This window comes from Caloenas nicobarica, chromosome 17 (assembly GCF_036013445.1).
Source record: "Caloenas nicobarica isolate bCalNic1 chromosome 17, bCalNic1.hap1, whole genome shotgun sequence".
Taxonomy (NCBI): domain Eukaryota; kingdom Metazoa; phylum Chordata; class Aves; order Columbiformes; family Columbidae; genus Caloenas; species Caloenas nicobarica.
Genome location: NC_088261.1, coordinates 4184651 through 4210195, shown reverse-complemented (window position 1 = coordinate 4210195; position 25545 = coordinate 4184651). Strand labels below are relative to the sequence as shown.

Sequence of the window (25545 nt, the reverse complement as noted above, 5' to 3'; positions counted from 1 at the left end):
TTTAAATTTTTCTTTTGTATTGAGAAGAAGATCACGTATGAATAGAGTATTTATTGGGCTCTTTGTGATTGGTGAGATAAACATGCTCTATGAAGCACGTTAGGGAAAAGCAAAAATATTTCTAAGTGATGGAGCATCAAAGAGATTGGATTCCACTTTTGAAAATACTTTTGTAGCTCAAACATCTCCAGAATATTTACCTAGACAAACTGTAGTCTTTCCTGGCCCTATCCCACCCATCAAAATCCCCTAACGGAATAACAATGAAACCATAACAATCTTATTTATGAGCAGATTTGGGGTTTGTACAGGAAACAGAGAGATAATATTCTTGTACCTGCAGGGATTCCAGCAAGTCTACTTCTCTCACAGAAAAGGAGGCAGGAAAGTGGCATCCTACTAAATAATGAAAAGCTTATCTTGCCTTCAGCTCGAACAAAGGCTTACAGGAAACTTTATATCACATTTCAAATTTCCTGGGTGTTTCTAAAGCTGGTCTCTGTGCACCATGCTCGCTATTATTCGGACAATCAAGCCTCCACTTGGGAATACCAGAGACCTCCAGAGCTCCATATACTATGGGCCAAATTTTCAACTAATGTAAATGAGCACTGAAGTGTATGAGCCAGTGGAGGTCTGTCCCTGTAATCCTCAACAAATTCTAAGTTTCAGAGCCTGATTCTAGCACTGCTTTGTTGTTTATTTTAGTAGTTTTTATGTTCTTCTGTACCCTCTTAGTCGTCTTTATCTGTCCTACATTAAAACAGTGGGCGTAGTTCTCTATGCCCTGCTTCCATTCTTGGAGTTATGTGAATGCCATGGAATTGAGATAGAACAGTCACAGTCAGTTGTTTTTTATCTTGTTTTGTTTTGTTCAGAGACATAGGGATACTTTATAAACATTTACTAATTCTCAAAACCATCTTAACAAATGGCTGAGAGCAGGGTAGAAAATATATTCATCATCATTCTGCATCAGCCACCTCATAAAGCAGAGTGCAATTGTCACTTTAACATTGCACAGAAACTGCAGAGCGGTTTCATAAAGGATGTTAAAAAATAACACAAGTATTTGAAACTGCAAGAACAGTTTATTTTGGCACAACAAAACCAGCTGATTTGGAATGTGACCAGAACATTTGGTTAACAACCTGCTTTGAACCAGAAAGAGTCTGGTTTTACAGCTTATTGAAAGAAACTCACCTAAGCAAGGAACAAGTTGACACGGCTGACTGCTTTCCCTTTCTACCTTTATAAATCTGGACACCTTTACAGCTTGTGTCCTTCAGGGGCAAAACCAGCTACCTTCTTCAAACCTTCTATATGCGTCAAGCAGGCAGCTCGATTCATAAATCCATCTCACTCCCCAGCAGGTAATCAACTTTGAAAACAAATTACCAGATGATGCCGACGAGCCCATTGAAAAAACGGGCATCGAAATTTAGTGCTATGAAGCATCCTACCTATCCGAGTGATATTTGGAATCAAACGATGGTTATGAACCAGAAGGTCAGCATATTAGTAATGACATTTGTGTGCCAGGAGGGCTATAGATCACAGTTATGCATTTCCTGGAAGGCTGAACTCTCTTCAGAACAGCTACAGATGCTTAAATATGAAGAGCAAAACATGTCAAAAGCAATAGTATTGCTATGGATACTGAAAGGCCTTTGTGAAAAGCACTTTTAAATAAGAGCTTGAGAAGGATAGTGTGGCACAAAGTTCAGAGTGGAGTTTCATCTTTAATTTGGAAAGGCGTTAGCCAGGCTCTCTCTTAGTATCACCCTTCCCTTGCTGTTGTTGAACACTGAACTGGGTTTTTGCAGCATGCTGGTGAATTTTCATGCTTTGAATCAAGTAGTTTGGCAACATTCTGCTCCATTCTGTACGTGTAAGTCCCATGGCAGATGCAGTTATGCGTGGAGACATATAGCAATGGTTTTTGAATTGTGCCTTGTGAGCAGCGAAATTTTTTCATGATATTTCACAGAACTAGCATTTTGAGAATAAAACAGTGGAGTTGGGGAAATGGTAAAAGACATATCTGCATCTCTTTGTAGGTCTGTCTTTTACGGAATAATCTACAAGATTAAGTGCTTGTGAACAGCTTAATTACAGAGTTCATGGTATAGAGTTTCCCGTTCTGTAGGAGCTCTGCTGACCCATACAGCTGTGTCCTTGTTACCTTAACAAAACGTCCAGGGTTAAAAATAGTTTCTGAAATTGAAATTTAGTCGTCTATGGGATAAGCTTCCTCACTGTTTTTCACAGCTACAGAAAAGATGAAGCAGAAGAAGGCATGCAGATGGAGAAATCTTGCTCCCAGGCATCTGGTGTTTTCCATTGCTTGCTTCCTTTGTCTCATGTCCACTGATTTCCTGGAGGCATGGAATGAGACCTAAACAGAAATAATGATACTGGGGGTAGGAGGAATCCACTGGTTAGAACTGGGGGACAATACTTCCGAGCGCTGCTCACCGCTTGGTTTCTGAGTCTCTAAATGACCTGGAATTAATCACTTCTGTGTCTCAGTTTCTTCTCCGGTAAGAAAGGAACACACTTATTTGGTTGCTCTGTCTCTAAGGGCTGTCATGATACATAATTAATCTTTATAAATCATTTACTGAACTTTGAAGTAAAGTGGCTGTATTTATTTAAGAGTACAAAGCAGCAGTAACAGACTAAAAAGGAACAGAGAAAAAGAATATTAGTCAATTCCTAACAACAGACTTTTTTCCTCCTGTGACATCTGCTGGGACACTGCTGCATTTTTGGCTTTGTATAACATTCTGCTTTTGTTCTTTGTCACAGTGACTGAGGGATGTCTGCTCAGCCAGAAGAAGCAGCAGTTCTAAAACATCCCAGACTTGGAGAAAATAATACGACTGCCAGAGAAATGAAGAGAAATCAAGGGAGTGATGAGCTTCCCTGTCTCAGTAATTATGCTCTGTGGAAAGAGTGTTTTTATGAAAAGGTACAGCAGAGGTGTCTGAGTCTGCAGGAGGCAAAGGTGAAGATGATTCATGCACAAAAGGCAAAGGAAGAAAAGGTAAAAAAGAGAGAACCCTGTGACTGGCTGCCCCAAGAGTGGTTCAGTGAAGAGACAGAGTCACTAGATACTCGCATCTATTTGCTTGACAAACTCCTACCAACATTAATCACGGGAGTGGAAAAACTGTTAATGGAAGTGGAAAGAAAGAATGTGCTTGCACCAGACAAAGAACCAACTGAATTCAACCCCATTATTTTTCTTGGAGAATATCTGATGAGACATAACCCTCAGTACGGTGTTTCTACAAAACCAGGCCCATACCTGAGAGGAATGAAGATGGTCACAGAGGAGATAAAAACTAAGACGCCAGGTACAGCATCAGAGAGGTGAGAGACTTGAGAGTGTGGCTGGTCACAAGACCAGAGCTGGTGTCTGTTTTACAAAAGGAATGGTGTGACTGCAGCCTGGCTGGCAAAGCCTCAGACAAAATGAACCTTGTGGAGCACAGTGCCAGAGAGGGTAGTTGTCTCTCATGAAACCTTGAGAAGCAGGACAAATGCCAGAGCATGTCACACAAAATGAAACACTAGTTATTCCTGTTTAAAGCAATATTCTACCCTTCACAAGTATGTAATTCCTCTTTAGACTCTATCTTAATTACATATGTGGTATGCAAACTGCTTTCAAACCGGTCTCGGTTAGTGACAGCAGTTCTTTAGGACAGGTGTTAGTATCAAAGGTCTATGGACTCTTCAGATCATTTCTTCTATATTCTTTCAAGTGTAAAAAAAGATAACCTTTTTTTCCTCCTTTAGGATGATTTCTCTTGACCAAACCAACAACAATATTGTCCTGGCACATCGTAGAAACTCCTTCTCCTGGGATTTTTACTTTAGCCTTTCCTTTCAGATTCTTTTTTCCCTTTGAAGTAGAAACTGTTTCGTATTTTATTATGTTGCTTTTTTATGGGGTGTATTCTGGGCTGCTTGCTTTAGTATAATATCGGGAGGAGGTTCTATGGCGCCTTACAACATGCTAAGGTTAAAATGTGAGGGCACCAGGTGAACAATAATGCTTTCATTTTAATTGCTTTATTCAGAAAAATACAGAAGTGAATGTTTGTGTTTGTAGATGACCCAGAGGTGATTGTGAATGATGTCAAAATTACTCCTTCCCTACTAGATCATTTTATTCTATATCTGTGTTTGTAGAATGATGACTTCTATTTCAATGGCAGTCTCTTCTATTTGCATAAATAGTACATACAGCTTGAAAATTGGTTTCAGGGTTTCAGTGTCGGGAATTAGGGAAGTAAAATGTTGACATATGCATAAACTCTAAATGAAGATAATTGAAGTTCCCAGTATTATAATGAATAAGAGAATATGTTAAATCTCCCTCTACTGCTCTGAGTTTCTCTCTCTCTACATTTCTAGTCCACATGCTGTTAAAATTCATAGGAACATGCCTTGTGTGAATACAACTAAAGCAGTGTGATATGTGAATTTCATACAGTCATTTACCACCTTTTTCCCCACAAATAAAAATAATTATAACTGACTGATCATGGTCAGTGTGTTAGAGCTCAGCTTTTTGGTTTTTCTTCATAAGCAGATGCACCATAGTACAACCAGATCTGGTAAAAGATTTTCAGCTTTATTTTGTATTTTTAAAATCCCAGTCCACTCAAACAAATGATCGGGGGAAACATCTTATTTTTCAGTAAGCTTTCACTCAAGCACACAGACTGTTCAGGGGAGGTGTTTAGGATGCCAGCCTTGCCACAGTTTTGGTTTGGGGTCTGTTTCACTGTTCATATTGCTTCAGAGAGGGGCAGCTGGATGACAGAGGTTCAGAACCACATTTCATTTTTATTTCGCAAGAGAAATTGAATTAAAATACATACAATTTCCTGGGATTTGAGGTTGTGGGGCTTTTTGTTTGTTGGTTTGTGGGGTTTTTTTTCTGCTAAAATACTCTTAGTTTGATTGCAAATAAGAGCCTGTTTCTGGAGATATCAGATTTTCCTGCAGAATGCAAAGTATTGGCTACCAGTGACATGTTACCTTGGCCTTGGCTGTTAAGTCCGTGTTTACATTTGGAGACAGGTTCTCAATTTGTAGCTATCAGAGCTGATGCAAAGGAGGTGACTATCAAGACTTGCAGAAATCAATCCCTCTGTAGACAGCACTGCCAGAGGGGTTTATGTAGCCATAGCTGTAGCAGGTTTTGCATATCTGCTGGTAGTACTACCATGGGATTTGCATTCTCGTCAGCTCAGGATTTACATATTTGTGATGGCTGTATTGTGAGATTTGCATGAGATTCTTAAACCACAGGAGCACAGAGGATTTTACTGACACCCTGTAACATTGAGGCTCATAACGTGAGTCACTGGCTTTCTAAACAGGAAAAAAATGTTACAAGAGAGATGCTCGTCTGCGCTCAAAATCACATAAACACCAGAAAGATGAGGAGTGAAATTCTGGCCCCAGTGAAGCTCCCAGGAGCCTTAACATCACCTTGAGGAAAGGCAGGATTTCACCACAAGCTCTTCTCAGAAGCTTACCTGTCCTCAACGAGCACTCCCAGGCCGCCTCCAACCTCTCCTTAACTGCCACCTGATGGGGAGTTGAGGCATGCAAGAGAACAGATGGGAGAAATTCCTTATCCGAATGGATTGGTCCTTAAAACAGAGACTTTATTTGTCCGGGCATGGTAGTCCTTCAGTCTGAGTCACCCATCCTGGTGTGGGAGTTAGGTGGCTCTTCCTGAAGAAACATATTTCATTCTGCAGGGAGAAGTCACCCTCGCTGCCATCTCATCTTTTCTGGAAATGTCTAATACTGAAATGAGCTCACTTTAAAATTGGTGCCCAGCACTGTTATAGCCTGCTTTGTCATTATTGTCTAGAGAGGAAACATTTTGTCCCACACCAGGAACACCAGGCAGAGGATGCAGCTCTCTGATGGTTTAGGGCCCTAGAAATAAACGCAAAACCGCAGCACAGTGCAGGTGCAGCATGTGATGTAACTTGTGCTGGGCACTGCCCAAACCAGTCACCAGAGCACCTTGACAACTCCCAGCATGGCCTTTGCTCTGCTGTCACCTTGCAGACTGCTCCCAAGGAGAAAGAAAATTGAAGGGACATCTACACAAAAAATTATTAATGTCATTATAAATGTGAACGTAAAATTTATCGCTGTTTAAACTACACAAACTGGGAGAGCTGTAGGGATTATTTTCCCTTAAATGTCTACTGTATACAAGAGGCTGTCTCCACATGCACGTATCTGGTACTCGGAGGTTATTTGTTCAAATGCATAGTTACAGTAGATTTCAGGAGACGATACATGTCAGAATGTAAATACTGTCACCTCCTTGGAGCTGCCCTCTGAAAACACAGGCTACTAGTATCTAGTCCAATAGCCACACTAGTAATTTTGTGCCTCAAACATCAAATATTTCTTTGGAATAAAATCTGCTTGTACTAAAAGGACAGGAGTTTCAGTAAGAATGTATTTCTTTTCATTTTGTTCTTCATGGTAAGCTTAATCTAGCTTAAATATGTTTATGATGGTATCTTTCTAAACCATATTCCCATGTCCTACAGGCTGGCCAGCATGAAGTCTGAGGCAAAAAACATACGTAAGGAAAGGCAGCAGGTGGAAAATATGAAGGCTCAGGCGAAAGAGATGAGAAAGGAGGCGCTGGCAATTCAATTCAAGGAGTGGACGGTGGATGTCAGTGGCAGAATACCAGTCGCACTGGTAACTAGGGATTATCCTTGATAACACACTGCTGGGATTATTCCAGACAGGAGGAAAGGGAAGATTGTGATAGTTCTGTCCGCCCTGACATGGCAGCACAGAGCACAAGGACGGGCAGTGCCTCTGACTCTTAGGGTCGGGGTGCAGGTCAGTGTCTACCGCTCAGCCTCACCAAGCCCTGATTCCCCACGAGCACACGGAAGGGTTGTGGTGCGTTCTCCACAAAGGTCCTGGGAAGCTAAATGCCCCAGGAGGTACTCATACACTCCCGAGGTTGTTGGATACACATGGCATCACTGGGTGTCCTTCTCCGCAACTGGTTATCTCTCAGAATCCCCTTAAAAAGGTCCAGGCCAGCCACTCTTGCTCTCCTGTGGCTTCCATTAAATATTCTTTCTACCCCTGCGACTCATACAAATTGATACTGCAGCTCATAATGGATGAGATTTGCAGAAATCATAGTACATCTCTTGGTACAAGGCCCGTAGGAAGTAGTCCTGTGGTTACACACAGCACAACACAGACAAGGTCTGCATTTAACAGGACCCACCAATGTGTGATAAGAATCATTGCTGGCCCATACGACTGATTATTCTGGGTGATTTATTTTAGTAATTACCTACTGTTGTCTGCATGAAACAGACCTTTGACTATTACCTTGATTTGTAGGTTCAGAGTGCCCTGAGGTCTTTTCTGGATGTCATTGCTTCTGTTCCCACAGATGCGGGAAAAGGTAAGCTTTTATTGTGTCTCTTTTAGTTTTATTTCTGTGGTCTGATCTCTGATGAAAACTGTGAGCAAACAGTGAATGGATTTGATAATACACAAAGAATTGCTAAGGATAGTTACACCAGCTAGGATATTAACCACAAATCTTCAGACAGATTGGAAAGAGACTGAACCACTGTGTGGTTCATTAATATGATCTTGAAAAGTACAGAGAGAAGTGAAAAAAATCTTTTGGAGAGACAGAAAGATCAGATGCAGGCCCTTCCCACTTACAGCCTGCATTAGCCATTGCCATGTGCTTACCACGATTTATAAGAATCGCTGTAAAAACCTCCTTCATCTATTCTATCCCATGGTGTTCCTTGTCTCTGGGAGGTCTTGGAAATCCCATGGACAGCTTGGCATACTGGGAGGTGTGGAGGAAAGGTAGGATTGAAAAAATTAAGGTCTGACAGCGTTGTTACCTTTTATGGTTTCAGGGACAATGCCAAAGCTTACCTAATGCTCCACCAAATCACAAATTTTGTCTGGCCATTCCCTTTGCCAGTCCCAGGCGTGCCGCAGCACAAGGGCCTCTCTGTCAGAGCACTCAGCACAGAAGGGATTTCCATAACCCCTGTCCACTTCATAGCTTACACTTGACCTCCCCGAATAATGATCATTGAATAGATAGAACCAGGACCATTGAAGTGGCAACGCGCAGCCTGCTGCCAGCCCTTTACAGCGATAGCCTGTGATGATCACCAATAATAATAAATCTGCCTTTGCTGGAAGATGGGATGACAGGCAGGGAACCTCCAAAGCCCATTTCTGTGTGCTGCTGGAGTCACCTCTGCCCTTGCTCAGCCCTCTCTATATTAGAGCTGCTCCTCTGAGTAATTATCCTAGATCTGTAGTACGTTGTGTGAATGCCCAACACAGCCTCGTGCTCCTGCTGTGGTGGCTGCGGTTCTCGAGAGTGAACAGATCGTGGGATGTGAAACTGAAAAGAAAGTTTGTGTCCAGGTCCTTGCTCTACAGATGCTGGAGGTGCTTTATATCGTTTTTCACTAATAGTACAGCTCCATTTCTTAATGTATTTCATTTAATAGCATCCAACATACATTAATGGAACATTAAGCTTTTTTTCATAGTTTAATAAAGATAATGTACGGTTTAGGAGTGTCTTAAGCAATAAGAGATAAGTGCATTCTACGATGAATTTTCTCTTTATTCCTGATATATTGTAGAAGAAAGAACAGAAAAATAATCCCAACAGAAATAGCATGTCTGTACTCAAAGACCTCATTCAGAAATCTGTGTAGACATTTGACGTATCTTCTCAGTTCCATTACAGCAGCCCAGAAGCTGATCAAAATGTAGTTTTGAGTATCATAAGCAGTAAAAATATTCCCACAGAGCTTCTTGGGAAAATTACTATGATTTTCAGATTCCACTCTTGCAAAGCAGAATCTATGTCCTCAGAATTTTAAGGCAGTTTTGTCTGGTTTTTTAAATAAAAAAAATTGCTTCCCTCATGTAATTAGCTGTAAGTACTGTAAAAATCATTGCAATTTGCACCAACATATGTCAAGAATAAATATGACCATACAGTTCTGAATAGGTAAGTGTGGATTCTCAACAACTGAAATATGTAAGAATCAGATTTAGATAGCCTCTATACAGTCAGATACTTTAGCTACTGTGTATGATAACCTCAAATAAGTGTAATCCAACATGAGAGGAAAGTTAATGTAACATATAGTGTGCAGAGTATGTGTACAATATGCAAAACCACAACTGTTTGCTTTCTAAACCAATATCCCTTCATTTTTTACTAGCAATCTATGTCAAGAAGCTGGAAATCATAGACACATTGAGAAAAAAAGTAAACATAGATGAATTCGCAGAGGTGAGAGATGAAATAAGAGCATCTGATTCAGAATATGATGTTTATCACAAAGTAGTAGCATTTCCCTGGGGGCAGCTGAGTAAGTGAAGGGCATCACTTCTCCAGCATCCCAGGTAACTGGTTATATGAGGACATTTCATATTCCATCTCCATATCCATCCTCTGCTGTTACAACACTTCCATTCTGGCCAGCAAGGGGGAAATATTTTGCTTTCCCCAGAGCTGCAGCCTGTGCTGCCCTCTGAGAGTTTACTCTAGAGGCGGTGGGTTTAGGACATCCCTATCCGTCCCTTTTTAGGATGCTAAAGCCCTGAATCACCTGCGAATTCAGATTTTGCATTGGCTGCTCAAGGGAGGTTCAGGCTTCCAATGTAACCATTAGCCTGAAGTAATTAGTACTGTCCCAAAGTATTGGTATTTCTGATTATGTTCTGTTAATCATAGAAAAACCTAACAAGTGATGAACTGGGATGAGAAACTCTACCATTTTTGCCCTGAACTATTACTCACCTAAACGATAACCAAACTGCAACAAGTGTCATAAATGTGCGAGAAGCATAACCAGGCTGAAAAATACACAGTTTTAAAATGAAAAGCTGTCACCAAGAAACATCAGAAGTGTGTTTTTAACTCACCAAAATCAATAAATGTAGTTGGAAGTTTCACCCCATTACTCCACTCTTCATCAGTTTGAAAACAACCAAATCAGTTCAAACCATATTTACTAAAAAACTCTCCAGGCCAAGACTTTGCCAGCCATTTCTACCTATGACAGAGCTAAATTTTATGGATGGGTAATTAAACTTGTGAAAAGAGATGTTTAGAATAGAAATAATGACAGACCCTCAATTGCAGCAGTGCGAGTGGGTGCTGTTACAATAATTAAAACCAGAGTATAAAGCAGCTGTGCAGAGACTAATTTCAAGCAGCCATGTGTGATTTTCGTGCCTTCTTTGCTCTCAGGAGACTCACATGTTCGATATTTTGCACTGAGAAGCATTTTTATGATAACTTGTTGAAGGCTTTTTTAAGCATGAAATGAGGTATTTTTAAATTTATCCTCAGAATAACTGCATTTAATTAAGGAAACCATTGTGGATAATGGGAGCCCAGAGAATTGCGTTTGTCACTGAAATGAAGCATCAATCTATAACCCCTATGGTACATGTATAAGCACTGAATGAATTCATGCTTCATTAGCATTAGAAAAACGTTTTAAAATATATTTTGTGTACTCTTTATTTTAACTCAATTAAAGATATGACAACAGAGATCACAAGTACAAAAGACACGGACTGTCAAACTGTCTGATTTACCAGCTAGTGCAACGCTGTTCTCAGAATATATTCTCTGACGCTTTTTCCAATCGGGTTTTAATTGAGTCAAATGATGAGGTTTTCATCACTTCCCTTTGGAACTGTTCTGTGACCACAGGCCTCACTCTCAGGACAGGGCTGTTTCTAATCCTCAGCTACAATTTACCTTTGTTCATCAGTTTGTATCATCCACCAAAACCACAACGAGAGAGGATCTTCCTCCACACTGGCCTGGGCCCTTTCACATGTGGAAAGCACTGCTTTTTAATGGACCTTAACATTAAATGGTGCTTTTTTTTTCCTTCCTCGAATTCAGTGCAGCTTTGGGTTACTTAAAGGTTGTTAGAAACTCAGTGGAGACCTCACACGTTGTTGTTGTTGTGTTTCAGGTGGTTTTTTCGGACATGCAAAACAGTGGCTGTTGAATTTTTACATCTTTTGTGACAAGCTCATGGGGTTGTTTATATTAAAAGTGTTTAAATCCCAGACACCAGTCCTTGATAGTTTATTTCACAGGCTTTGTTCTCTGACATGCGGAACCCTCGGCAATCTGACACAAAGCTACTGACACCAAGGGAAATACTCACATTGCCTTTGTAGGGTCAGAATCTGGCTTTAAAGGTGAGGTTATTTTTCATGATTGCATGTGGCTTACCTGATTTCTGTTGAGATCAGCAGGAACAAAAAGAAAAGATCCATTGTTCTTGATGATAATGTGTTCACAAACTACAGCAAGGTCTCGCACTGGATAGCAAGGAGGAAGTATGCCAGTTTTCTTCTGATGGGTGTCAAAATCTCTTGGTTAATAATAAATAAATGTATGCGTGTTATGTGTACAGTTCTTTACACAGCAGAGTGCTTTACACACATCAGCTAAGAAAAACTTATGATTCTACGATAGTTCCTCCTGCCCACATAGCCGAACATACGCTTCTAAAAAATTTTCTGTGGAGCTGTTAGACAGCAGTATTAGTACAAAAGCCTTTGGATGTGTCATCACGATGACATATAAAATAACAAGCTTCTTGCTCAACCTGCCTCCTCCCAACTGCTGTCATCTTAAGGTTCATCTGTCACAGGGTTCCGGGTTGTAATAGCTATGAAAATTTCATAGATACTCATAGCCCCAGATCTGCCACCTTCTCACCAACCCACCTACATCCTCTCTTTTAATGCTGAAATACAGAAAAAACACACGTTGCATTAGGAGTCCTTCTTTCCCACCAGCCACCCCTCAGGCCACCGGCTGCTGCTTTTTCTGCTCTTCCTCTCTTCTCCACTTGTCCCATATACTTGGATATTATGCAATATAGACATGAATAGTAATAACATATATTAATATTTCAGTTTTTTAATGCCTGTGCGGCATTTCAGCAAGCCCAAGATGTTCTAGTGTTTATGTGAGGTATCCATACTCTAAAAATGGGATAATGGGAAACATTATGTGTTTTGCAAATTCCTCCTTTAAACTGTATGGGCTCCCTGTTATGGTGGCTGGTTCAAGAAACCTGCTATAATAATTCAGCACAGGCTTTGGGATTGCGGTTTGTTCTGATGGCCATTATTATTTATGTCATGCACACCACATTTTTAGAACCATATTGCTTTTGCTCATAAAAACCACATGGCTACAAATCCAAAGTGTTAAAGTGTCTCCAAGGCTGGAACTTAAAATAAATCTTAAGTCAGTAGCATTCCCAGTGTAAGAGGACCTAGGTGACAGCAAGGTCATTTTCAAAAGGTTCTTTCCTTTTTTTTTTTTAATTGTATCCAGACTGGTTCTCTAAACACTGAAATTGTGGGCAATGGTCATTTAGTGGCATTAGAGAGTTAAGTGACTCAGCTCTGCAAAAACTCATAATGCCTCCCTAGGAGCAGTCAGGAATAGTAACTGCGGCAGAAAACCGTGGAGAATTTATATCTTCCCTGAGATAACCCAGGTTAAGCACTGACATTTCATAGGGAGGATTCTGATCCAGCACCTCGGAACCTCTGAACATGACAAGCAACCTCTGGACCAGGAAAGGAACTGTTCGATGTGCATTTGTGCAGCACCCAGTGCAGCAGTGGCCCAGGCTTGCTTGGAGAATATTGCTACTTCTGAAAGAAAGAACAAAGTAGGCAGTGTAGCATCCACACACCAAGTTTGCATTATGTTAGCAGATTAAACTATGAATTCACATATATTTCATTACATGCAATAGATTTTTAAGAGTTCAAATAAAGGTGAAAATACTTGAAGAAAGCTAACTATCTACTGTACTACTTTCTCTCCATAGTATGTCCATTCCTACACTGAACATTTTTCAGATGACATGTTCCAAGAAATCCTGAAGCATCTCTCCCAGTGTGCTGAAGACTTCAAGGAAGCAATAAGACATGATATGTGGAGGCAGATGTTTACTGATCTCTTCCTAGATTGTGATTCTGGACAGGTAGGCAAAGCAGCTCTCAACCTCATTTCAGTGTGGTGATGCTTCCAGTTTGCTATTTCTCTGGGTCAGTGTCTAACATGATGACTCAGGGCTGAAGTTTGATGAACCATGAACTTTACTACTTCTGGTCATTACCTGTTCCTACACCACATTCAGAATGTTTGGGTGCTAATTTGTCTGTTCAGCCATACTTCAGAAAAGATAATCCAGTATAGATTGACCTTAACAATGTGCACATTACTGCAATAGTAACATATATTGTGTTAATTATGTCGCATTAATTTATATTCCTTTAGGGCTTCTATCAATAAATCTCGAAATAGTTTAAATATAAAATGCAAAATTATCTTTACAACCTCTCTGAGAAAAGTACTGTGAACTTTAGCCACAGTTAATGGGGAGGAAATTAAAATACAATGAGTCAGTTACAGAGCCGGAAATGGAACTCGAAAGCCATAATTTGGTTTCCAGTAGCTCCAAACTCTATTGGCCTCTGAATACACCCGCATCCCCATTAAAAAAAAAAAAAACAAAACCCAAAAACCAAAAAACCAAAAAACACGCAGCGGCTAGACTTATTAGAAAACCGATAAATAGTAGGAGCTGAAGAATCAATGGCACAAGTTACTGCTAAAAACTTGGGCTTCATCAAAAAAGTATGATACCTATTCTGAGCAGCTTCAGTTCACCAGTTGCTGGCTCCTACACAGCAAAGAGTTGCCATAATCTTACCGTTCTCTCCCCTACATAAATTATATATTCCATCCAGCACTCCTCTAGTGATGTTTACAGCCTGGCTACCCAGAATGAACCCTGCTCTGCAATGTCATGCTAATAATGTCATTACCTCTAAGAGAATGGAATTACACAGCATGTTTCAACACCAATGGTGTGTTTCAGAGAATAGCAGGCAAGCTGCAGTTTCAGGGCTGAGGAAAGAAATGTGTCTGCTGCTCAGTTAGAAGACATTTCATTTCTTATTGCTCTGTCAAGAAGAGCTATGATGGATTCTCCTGGGTAGAGTAATATGTAAAGCTGAGTCGTGTCTTTACCATGTGTTTTGAAAGGATTCCTTCTTTCCCTTTCATGTTTTAATGTGACTTTCATCCTATTATTTCTGTGGCAGTAATCACCATCTCCATGCTACTAATCCCAGTGGAATCTCAGAGGCAAAGAGCCAAAAATTCTAGCACAACATAACAAGAGCGAGCAGCGATCACAGCCATTGCTGCCCAGAAAGACATTATCAGAGCACAAACAAGGTTTCTATCCTAGCTCTGCAAACTGAGTTCACTAAGCTATAGTATGGGCCACGCAGTTCTTTTAAACTCGACCTGGTTTCCTTTGTATCGCTCTAATAAGTCCTGCTGTACTGTACCCACAGGGAAGATAAAAGATGCAAACTAACCCAGGGACTTGTACCACTTGAGTGCGATCCATTACCTGTAGTGCTCATTCTGCAAAGCACAGCGAAGCAGTTGTTTCAGTTCCTAATTTCCATGTGTTGGGTAGCAGGCAGTTATTCCAGTCTGCATGGTGAGCATGGCTGGCTGCCTCCCTGACTTGCAATTAGGGCCAGGGAGCTGAGAAAGCAGTGTTTAAATTACAGTCAAATTAGAAAGTATCCACATGATCATTATGATGATTTCAAATTCACGCAGCCAGCAGGATGGCAGCTCAGCGAGAACAGCCTGGACTATACAGTGCAGCAGAAATTTTCCAAGACAATACCAGGACACAGTTGAATCACTGCTTAATGCCCAAACTTGGACTTGATGATCTTAAAGGTCTTTTCCAACCAGAAAGATTCTACAATTCTATGAAAAAGCCAATAACTCTGTGAATTTTAAGCTTATTGTCTCTCTGTGTTCATGTGTATCAAGTATAGTTTCTTTTATACATTATCAGAATCTGCATTAATTTTCAGGGACTTTTTAAGCCTGGGATCTTTAAATGTAACTGAATTTAGTCTGAGATTAGTTTTCAAACTAATGAAGTTTGAGACACTTCTGATTACCTTTCTGGCAGTACAGCAGCAAAAAAGTCTGCTGTCTCGTGACCTTTTCTGAGTGTCTGTTCTTCCCATCTTACTCGCTAACAAGCATATTGTGGTGTTTAAGCTATACACACCACATTTCCAGAAAAACAATCGAGCCATTAAGCACTGACCTATCACTGGTTAAATGGCAAGTCTGGTTTAGTCTGTGTTGCTAAAGGAATTACTCATAGATCACAGAGCGTTGCTGAAAACAACTGAGAATCATCACCTGCCAATATCGAGGTGACAAGAAAATTGGGTCAACATGTTTCAACTCTCAAGCCACTAAAGCTGGCAGTAGTTCAAAGTGGAGACAAGTTTTGGATGGTTGTACAGACACAGGTGGTTTGCTGTTATTTCTAGGGGCTGCTGTGCCTGTCCTGCCAAGACTGTACGAAGAGCTGATGGGCAGGAATCTTTCATCAGCCTCCCCAGTCACACACAAAGTACAAAGAAACGTGACCTTTTTGAGTCAATTTAGGAACCCAAAAAGACAGCGTAACTGGGTATAGGACCTTGGAAATAGTTTTCATGTTGTAATGCTCCTCTTTTCTATAGATAGCTTTGCTGTGATGACATTTGTTGTTCCAAACCCACACAGGGCTGAAATTCAACTGTAATTTCCAGCAATTTTTTGCCAGCGGGAATTAAGTTACAAGAGTCTGAAACACTGAAACCAGACTGGACAGCAGGTTACATTTCTGTTCTCATCCTTTCCTCAGAATCTGCAAAAAGCTTTCAGTTGCCTTTAGAGGAAAGGTGTTGCAGTAACAGAAAAAGTGATGTATTCACTTAGTTTTTCATGTTAACCTCCTTGGGAGGCACTTCACCTGTAGGTGATGGGTGTCTCTCAGTTGTTTTCAAATCCTCTGTTCCTCACATTAATACCGTTAATTACAGTTTCAGATTATAAACAACACGGTCACCTTGCAGTCATTTCAAGAAAAGAGCAGCAAACTTCTTCCTTTATTTCTTCAGCCTAAGGGCAGGGAAAGTTCACAAGGAATCGAAAGCTCAGATCATTTTACATTTTGCAGTCTTTAAGAGCAAAATGTGAAAGGGAAATCAATAATTCAGTTGGAAAGCTGCTAGCTACAAATAATGAACTTAAGTAAATCTGCTCTCTAATTAACTACTGTATTTCACTAGTGGGAGGGATATTACAAAGGTGGCAGGACTGAAATAGTGACAACAGGAATTCATAGTTAAATGGAAAACTTGCAATTGCTTAGATTTGCTTCACTTTTTAAACTCGCAATTTCCTGATTGGAAATGACCCATTTAATTGTCTTTTCCTGGTTTTAATGTCTGCATACAGTCACCCTGAGCAACAAGGACTTGACAAACTCTGCATGTTCCTCTGCACTGGAATTACAGATATCTCTCTTACCTCTGTGCTCAAATGTGTATGAATTTTTAAAGGAAATTAGGGAGGTTGTCATAATAGCTCAGATTTTTGGACTAATTATTTTCCCAGGCAGTTGCCAATACGTAATGCTTCAAAGGAAATGATGGGGCATAAAAGCAAACGACAACGTGCAGTCACTAACATAATACAGCACAGCCCATAATATGTGAAAATTCTTCCATAGTGCTGTCAGGCAATCAATATCTGTCCTGGAAGTGTGAAATGTTGAAGCTTTGATCTTTACATGAAGAACTCCTTTGGCAGAAGTGGTTACAATCATCTAGCTGTAATTTGTCAAGAACATGCAAGAGGATGTGCCCGCAAAGTAATATGTATGGGGAGTTCCAGCTAAGCCCAGAGAATAAGGTTTTGCCTCTATGAGATAAATTCACTTCTTTGAAATTTGTACTGATGTTCTGGTAATGGATAATTTTCAGTCACAGGTAATTCTTAGCTAATGGTGCCTTTGTAGTGCTGCAAATGTAAGCCCCAAGAAGAACAGAAAAAACCCAATAATTGTAATCTTTTTGTCTAGGTTGGTCTCTTAGATAGACAAAAAATACTTGCCCTGCTCGTAGACTTCTATGACAGAAGCCCCGTGATCACGAAAAGGAGATTCTGTAACCCAAGACAGTGTAAGTATCTGGGATGTTCTAATTGTGGTTAAATCATTAGGAGGTGACATGAGGTTGTGTAGTTAATATGTGTTTTATAAGGATTACCAGAAATGGCCAGTGCCTAAAAAAGGACCCAAATGAATGCTGTGAATTTGCAAAGATGTTTTGCAAACTGTGATGCTGTGTTCAGAAATCCAAAAGTTTTCCTTCCTACAAAATTCTGAAGTACTTTTTGGAAGTAGGATTAAAGGAGGACTACTTTTCCTGAAACAAGTGTTCTTTCTTCCCTGGCAATAATAGAAGTTAATTTTATGTTTAGACTAAAATTTCTCCAGAAGCATGGAAAGATAAAGAAAAAACACAGAGAATCATCTAAATGAGAGTAAAATAAGATACTGGACATTAATTAGTTGGTAGGACCAAATGCAATGGAAATTGCAGCTTTCCTTCTTAGTATAGAGAATTATGAAACATGATATTTATTTCCAAAGAAATATGATGCAATCTGCAATAACAAGTGCAGTTCTCTGCAGGCAGAGACATTATTCTGAAGTTTTGTGTTTCTGAGATGCATATTTGCAGAAGGTGCTTTCTGAGAGTTGCATTTCCTATGGAATAACTTTTTCTTTTTTTAAATCCTTATGCCATACTAAAGAACATAAAACCAATGCAAACTATCAAAGTATCGATATTTTTTTCTATTTTAGGGCCAATAATTGAGCTGCAAGAGATTGAGCTTGTGGATTTATGGGGAGTCCTTGATGACCAGGAAGTTTGTGAGGAACTCAGTGAAAAGTTGGTCTTGTCTCAAACAGAAATTTCTGAGGGAGAGATTTTAGCGCATCAACCTGCGTCAGTGGTGAAAAGCACTGAATTTGAAGATGGTGATTTGGATGGAGAAACAAAACATAGTGAGAAATCCAGTTTCCAGGAAGACATCGAAACTGAGAGGCAAAGTGAGTCTGCAAGTGCAGACAGACAAGAGCAAGATTTCCCAGGATCTGACTCCACCGGGTACAGTCTCAGTAGAGATGGAGAACCTGGATCTGAAAAACAAGTGGAAGAAGAGGAATTTAGCCTGGGTACAAAGCCTGATACAGAAACAAATATGGAAGAAGATCATCCTATCTCAGACAGAGAACCTGACACAGAAGGGCAAGTTAGTCAGGAGGAGGACAACAGCGTTGCAGAGACAACCAACACAACTGCAGGACCAATACCTGAAGCTACAGCCATGACCTCAGATGACAAAGCTGTGGCAGACATGGATGTCATTGCTTCAGAACAGGATGCTCCAGTTGCAGAGGTTGTGAAAGAAACTCCTGCAAGAAAAGAGAGTTTTTCCAGGCAGCATGGCAGCCAGTTCGGCCGACAAACAAGCCCAGAGACAAGACTGGAGGATGACGACCTTCTGCAAGACCAGAATAAAGGTAAGGCATTCTCCTTTATTCTGGTTTAACTATAGATGTGTGTTTTTAATTCATTTCAAAACTAATGAAAGCATATGAGTGATTTCTGAATGCATAAGACCATAAGCTTTGATATCTTCTCAGCATGGTGTTTTCTGCCAGGGTTTGAGTGTGTTGCTCTCACAGCATGGCAGGTGAGTCACTTTGCTGGCGATCAGTATTCAAGGCACTGAGCAGACACTTTAATTCAAGAAGGGAGTTTCTGAAGCAGCAGCATTTTTCAAATAAGGAGAAACTTTATGTTCTTTTTCACTCTGTAATATTAGTATAGCAAGACAGGAGCCTGATTATGTTAAATATAGAAATGACTTTTAGTCATTTTTAGACTGTGATTGCCCATAAGGAGACATATTATTGGATCATATACCAGGAACCTTTTATTTTAATCTCTCACTGTCTTTCCAAAGGAATATCACAGTTCTTAATTGTGTACAAAGGCTCTTGTTCTAGGAAGGCTGTGGTCAGGCAACTGTGTGTCTCATAAGAGGTACTTTCTTAAACATACTAGAAGAACCAACTTCCTTGCCAGCATCCTGTGAATACACTCTTGTTTCTCACAGTTTAAAACATTGCAAGAACTGGGTCTACGTTGCCAGGGCAGTCTAGTCACAGACTTACTATGTAAAGGGCTGTAAAGCTGATGGTACAGCCCACTGGTACCTACAGCTTAACCTATCATTCAGCCAATCCCCAGATGCGCATCCTGCATTGTTTGTGACACACCACATACTTCAAACTTCAAAGCAGATTCCCACCCTCTTCTCGCAAAAACGATGGTGTGGTCGTGCGATGCTCTTTGAGGGAAAGGTGGATGGAAACAAGAAGTCCAAATAGTATTTTGAACCCATCTTCGAAAATAATTTAGCTTATTACTCTTGCTAAAATGGATATTTGTAGCTGGGATTAAGAAATGTAACATTCACCAGGTGAATTTCAGGAAGCAGTATTTCCACACAGTAAAAATAAATAGCTACTGATAACAAGGGTAACTCCAGAGACACATATTAATCAGCAGGATGCTCAGACTAGTAAGCTCTGGTTCACAGAAGATTTCTTTTTAAAATTGCAGGTCCAGCACCCACAGACAGACAGGATTCTCCAGCTGAAGCTAGCCAGGAGTTTGAAGTGCCATGGTCAGGTGACTGTTCATATCAGCTCTTCTCATCTGCTTTAGAAACTATAGCTTGGACATATGTGTTTAAAGGCTTTTAGAAAAGCTGTATCCGTGTCCTTTTTACAAGCTTATATCATTACAAGGTGTATTTTATCTTCCATCAGGTGATCTTCTGACTTTAGACCTAAGTTGCAGGTATAGCAGCTACGGAGGGAGAATTCCAGAGGACTGGAAGTATGAGGCCACTAGATTTCCAGGTATTTGGTCACAAAGTTGTGTGTTCAGTTGCACACATAGTGGCTGGCAGTGTCTGCAGACATGCCAGTACTGCTGTGAGCCGAAACTCTGGGCAAGAACACTAACACTAATTCCTGAAGCTGACTTCAAGGTATCAGCAGTGTCGTCTTTGTGTTGGAAGGCTCCTTGCTGTAGAACAGTAATTTCAGCTCACCTGTATTCAGGGATTTGACTTGGCTGTATGATAGCGTCTATGCTAGACTGCAGCATAAATCTGAAGAGATGCTATTAGAAAAGTATAAGCAGATTAAGGCTCTTAGTCTGCATTCAGCCATACTTACAGCGGGTAGGAAGTGCAGGATTCAGGACTGCGTTGATATGTGCCACGTGGCTGGTTTTAGGGCAGCATTTGGCTTCCTGCAACAAATTGTGATTTCTGCCTTTCATACTTAGGTCCCGTCGTGGCAGACATTCAGAACCGCTGGGCTTCTCGTACTAGGAGTGCCTTTGATGAAAGCTGCCTCAACCTGCCCCAGTTTGTACAGCTCATGGAGACATTTGTTGGTGAAGACATTTCTCTGCCTACTCTGAAGAGGCTTAATGCATTTATCAAAGAAGAATACAAACAGACAGAGGAGGAAAAAATGGAACAACTAGAAAAAGTAAATATTGATAAGTTTTGCTGATCCTATGTCCAAACAAAAAACAAACAAATGCCTACGGACTCTGACAAAGTCAACTTTTAATCTCGTGCTGGCAGAGCTATTCACTTGCAGCCTTGCATTCTCTGTTTCTTCAGGAGACCTTTTACCCCTTTGTTTTCATATGGATCCTCCCTCCCTAGCCTGTAGCTCTAGAAGTGATGACAGACTCATCCTGTAAGAGGTTGTCTGTCTGTTCTAGAGCTGGACTGAGTGAGACAATAGGTTGATAGTTAATTGTGAAAGAGCTCAAAACATTCCATTCTGCTTATTCACCTTTATAATGGCCAAGAACCTGATCTATGACCTACTGCGCTGGCATGTACATATGAGGTTGTGGATGTTTTGGGGAGGATTTTTAAAGAAGTGTGTTTGGTTTTGCTATGTGCAAGGCTGTATGTGAATGTGCACACGATTCTTTGTGTTTAAGTTACAAGGTGCTGTTGCACCGTGTTGAAAATATATATTCCCCTTCAGCAATATCCTTGTGCACAGCATCAGGGTGCCCCATATCCCTTCAGAGTACAGATGTATTTTGTGGTGGGTCTGTCCACAGTAGCGTCTCTAGCTGCATTTTCCGCAGACTTCTTTCTAGTTTCCCTCTGTGCTGCTGACCTAATTTGGATGAGATATTGGATCCGATGGCTCTGCTGTCCTCATGCTGAACACAACACACACTGCCAGTATTTTGGCCTTTGAGAGAATTGCAGTCCAGCCATTTATCACTGTGCACTGTGCAAAGACTGGGTTTAAAGGACAAATTCTACATGCATTTGCTTGGAGCCCACACACTTCAGGGCAGCACCAGCAAAATAACAATGTACAGAAACACAAACTGTCACATCTTCAGGTGTTACTAACAAGGTTGTGGTTAGTTCTTGCTGGGAAGATATTTGTATTCTGGGAAATGTACACTTACCTGAGTTGACCTCACCTTAGATCCAGCATGGGCTTCATTTGTTCACTGAGAAACAACCCTCTGCAGTGCTGGTTCTGTCTGGTAAAACTGAACTGTCAGCTGTGTTGTTTCCAAATATCACCCAGGTTTAATGATTCATCTCCAGGTCTGAGCTGTGTATTTATGGAATTGCCCTGGCCCATAGGACATCCTGTATTTTCCATTTTTGTGTAGACACTGAGCATCAGCATCCAGGGCTTATCAAAGACCAGCTGTTCCTCTGTTGTAGGTTCACCATGTCTCTCACTTGGCCCAACGGAAACTGCTTTTGGAGGCACTTTTCAAAAAGTGGGACAGCAATGCAGCTGGGTTTCTGGACCTAGAAGAAGTGGATGCTGTTCTAAGCGCATTCAAGGAAGGGATGGAAAAAGAAGCCTTGAGGAAGGGTAAGGAAACAGCTCTGCTCTGAGAGAACAATGTCAACACGGTAGGCCTCGAACCATTCAACAACAGTGCTAATGAAGTTGTTGGCAAGCACCAGTCATTGTTTGTTTTTGCAAGCAGTCATAAGCATAAAAGGTATAATGTATAAAATGAAAAGGAACAGTTATCCAGACCTACTTGTCAATGCATAGCTTCATCCTCTCGTCCTGTGCGAGATTCCCTTGTGACAGTTTCCCAGTCAGAAAGGTAGTGCACTGGTTTCATGATATTATGATGTGCTGAAAAATTATTTCAGGTGTAACATGCAATATATAGTTGTAATATGGCAGTGAAAAAGACATGTAAAGCCTGAGTACACATTTTGCACATTTAGTCTAGCCTGTCTGTGTTATCCAGGTGTTTTTAATAGATACATTTAACTGTGCTATCTGCAGGAATGTGTCTCGTAGGAGAGAACACCAGCTTTCCTTATGAGTCTCAGATAGCCTTTCGTAATCCACACTGTTGCAGAGCTCTCATGACTTAGATAGCAACTTCCACTCTCACTTCCCTGTTAGTTCATTTCTCTGAATAAACTTAGCAAATTTGGTCCTTCACAGAGTAGACTTGGGTCTGACCGAAGTGCTGCAGGTTCACCTGGGCCTGTCTGGCAGCCTCATACATGTGAACATGTGGGCATTAGGTTCTCTGAAATACTGTATTAGCAATTAGGAACATGTCTGCATGTGTGCTTGAGTGCAGAGTACTGGTTTATTCACCTCCATGCATATCTTTGTGTTGCTTGTTCTGCCACGTTACTTAAAATGGCTTATTTTGGCAAGAACCAAATTCTCTTTATCCTTTAGCTCACTTGCGGCAGCTGGTGGGGTGGGGAGCACACGGGCATGCTACGCTTAATTGTCTCCCGGCTGCAAGGCCACAGAAGAAACTGGCAGTTTACAGCTCTCTTGTATTCAAAGCATGCCAGAACACCCACAGAAATACGGAAGGACACAGTCCCTTCCATGCAGGGCTCATAAACCGAAGGACAAATACATAGAAAGATAGTATAGCAAAATCAATACCACCTACAAGCAACATAAAACTATTTCTAGCAGCTTCAACCTAATATCTCAAAGATATCGTGGAACAAGCAGGTTTGGGGGAAGGGTTCACAGACATTGCAGTCCTCCTGAGTGAAAAGTGGGTAGGATTATTTGAGTTTCCTTGTAAGTGAAAAGCATTACATTACAGATAGAATGGAGAAAAAATTCCTTATGCTGTGGCTCAGTACTGAAGGCACTGATCATGCCATGTTCAACTTCATGTGTATTTCTTTCTTCATCTCTTTCTTCAAAGAGGGGAAAAAGTGGAGGTGAAAATCCAAACATTTTTATACCATCGACAAATTCTCCATGCTACTTTTGTCAGAAAATCAGAAATTAAATTTAAAAATACTGAATCTTCTTTAGATGATGAGCAGGATAAGACAGCATCAACAGTCAGCTCCACCATGATTTGGGCCGGTTGGTACTTGCTACTTCTATGGCTAAAATCAGTGATAAAATGCCCCCTGAGTTCTGTGGGGGAAGAAGGAGGCTCCCAGCTCCCAGAAACACCCGTGTCTTGCGTGCACTGGGAGCAATCAGGGCAGCTCCCTGCTGTTCCTGTGCATCATTAATCAAAGCATTTTCGATTACACTGTTCCTTATAGACCGCTGTATGTATTGATCACAAAACACTCCCTGCTTAACAGCAAAGTCACACTTCTACCTATCTATCTTTGCTTGCTTAGTTTGCTAGCAGGAAGCGGCTTGATGAAGCGGCTTTCCTTTTCTTTACTTCTTTGGGTCCAACAGGATTTGAAATCAGGATGCAGAAAAAAAAAAAGGATGAAAGTGTTAGTGAGGGCAGTGCTCAGGAAAGGCACTGCCAGGAGCATGATCAGACAAGCACAGCCTGGGCAGAGCAGCCGGTAAATCCCCGGTTTGCAGAGCCAGGCAGCTGCTGCACCTTCCACAGCCTGGGCAAGAGCACCCCCGTGAGCCCAGAGCTGCGGCCCGGGCAGCACCAGGGCTGTGAGAACGCGTACAGGGGTTGAACTGCTCTGTTAGTAACATCTGAATAGAAACCGATGGGGTAAATTTACAGTTTCATGCTCAGTCTGTTAGGATTGCAAATCTGAGATGAGTCCCATTTGTCTTCAGGACCTCTGGGCAAATTGGAAGTTTGTGAATCAGAGTGAGTAGATACAGGAAAGAGATTCTTGAGAATCACAGTTTGACCCTTGTGGCATTCCTCATTCCTCCTTCTCTAAGCAAAAGTCAACTCTACTAGACCTTTCTGCTGCAGCTTATTTGCCTATATTTGGGCCAGCTCAGCTGGAATGCCTGGGACATGAAACAGGGGACTGGGGCACAGCTCCGCTCCTTGCCTTGTGCAAGATGGGAAGGTGCAGCCTCCATGCAGTCGTCTTTACTCCTTCGCTACCCTGGGAGTGAATTGCTCCCCAGGCAGCACTTTTACACATTTTTCATACTAATTTATTCTTCTAAACCCAGTATTTTTTAGAACAGCTCTCTTTCTCCTTCTGCTGTCCGTGTCTTATTTTCTCTTTCTTCTACCAGCAAAGAAACACCTTCGCTCCCATTACCCAGAGCTCAGCAGAGCAGGGAAGCTATCCCCAAAGGCATTCCAGCTTTTCCTTGAGTTAATTGCGTCTGAGTTTGCTGGTGATAAGGATGAAGCTATCGATAACTTGGTGGAATTTCTGACCGAAAGCATGGAACAAAGTCACATGGAGAGCCTGCAAAGCTTAACCAGGAGGAAATGGCTGCACGATATCCAGCAAGCAGCCGAGACCAGCGGAGCAAACATGGACCCAGTTTACAAAGCCGTGTTTAAGGCCCTCTTGCAGGTACACATCCTGGGGAGCACAAGAATCATTTGTGTTGCGATTGTGACACTGATTTCAAACCCTGATGCATCTGGGTGGAACTTGTGGGTAGCATGGGAAGCTGCTCTGGGGTGGGTTTCCTTGCGCTTTTCTGCACTTAGCTGCTGTTCAGGAGAGCCAAGGGTTATGCACAGACAGAATCACAGGTCAGATCTGCAACCCACAGATTCTCGTCCCTGCTCTGCCAATGCAGAACGCATTTCATGGATACTTATGTCTCACTTTTTGAAGGGCTGACTCAGATCAAATCTGGAAATCCATAGTTCTAGTTTTGGAGCGTCTGAAATGAAACACAGCAGACTCAATTTGGGATGAGGATGGTTAATCTGTAGTGGGGATAGTTTCATTTTTAACTTGCAGCTGCAACTTTAGGTTTTTGTCCTCACCGTTAAAGCCCTCTGAAAGCAAACTTCTCTCATGGTAGCTGAAGTGTTCTGACAATATTGTATAGATTTGTAATTGCAACTCTAGGTCTGATTGTTCCACAGGAATCTCCTATTGGAGAAGAAATCCATAGGAGTTTTGCTTAGGCCCAGGTTATAATTAGGGAT

The 25545-nt window shown here is 41.2% G+C and overlaps 1 protein-coding gene across 1 annotated transcript in view; it reads left to right on the top strand.

The window, feature by feature from the left end:
* The window catches only part of EFCAB5 (EF-hand calcium binding domain 5), a 37649-nt gene that overhangs the window by 4824 nt on the left and 7280 nt on the right, over positions 1-25545 (top strand). Inside the window, exons 4-15 of the mRNA XM_065647414.1 lie at positions 2812-3378; positions 6606-6762; positions 7432-7495; positions 9312-9382; positions 12978-13133; positions 17115-17214; positions 17904-18626; positions 19735-19803; positions 19944-20036; positions 20470-20678; positions 21905-22061; positions 24666-24955. Of these exons, the coding sequence (XP_065503486.1) occupies positions 2822-3378; positions 6606-6762; positions 7432-7495; positions 9312-9382; positions 12978-13133; positions 17115-17214; positions 17904-18626; positions 19735-19803; positions 19944-20036; positions 20470-20678; positions 21905-22061; positions 24666-24955 (2646 nt within the window). The 5' untranslated portion in view covers positions 2812-2821. The remainder of the gene's footprint in view (positions 1-2811; positions 3379-6605; positions 6763-7431; positions 7496-9311; positions 9383-12977; positions 13134-17114; positions 17215-17903; positions 18627-19734; positions 19804-19943; positions 20037-20469; positions 20679-21904; positions 22062-24665; positions 24956-25545) is intronic.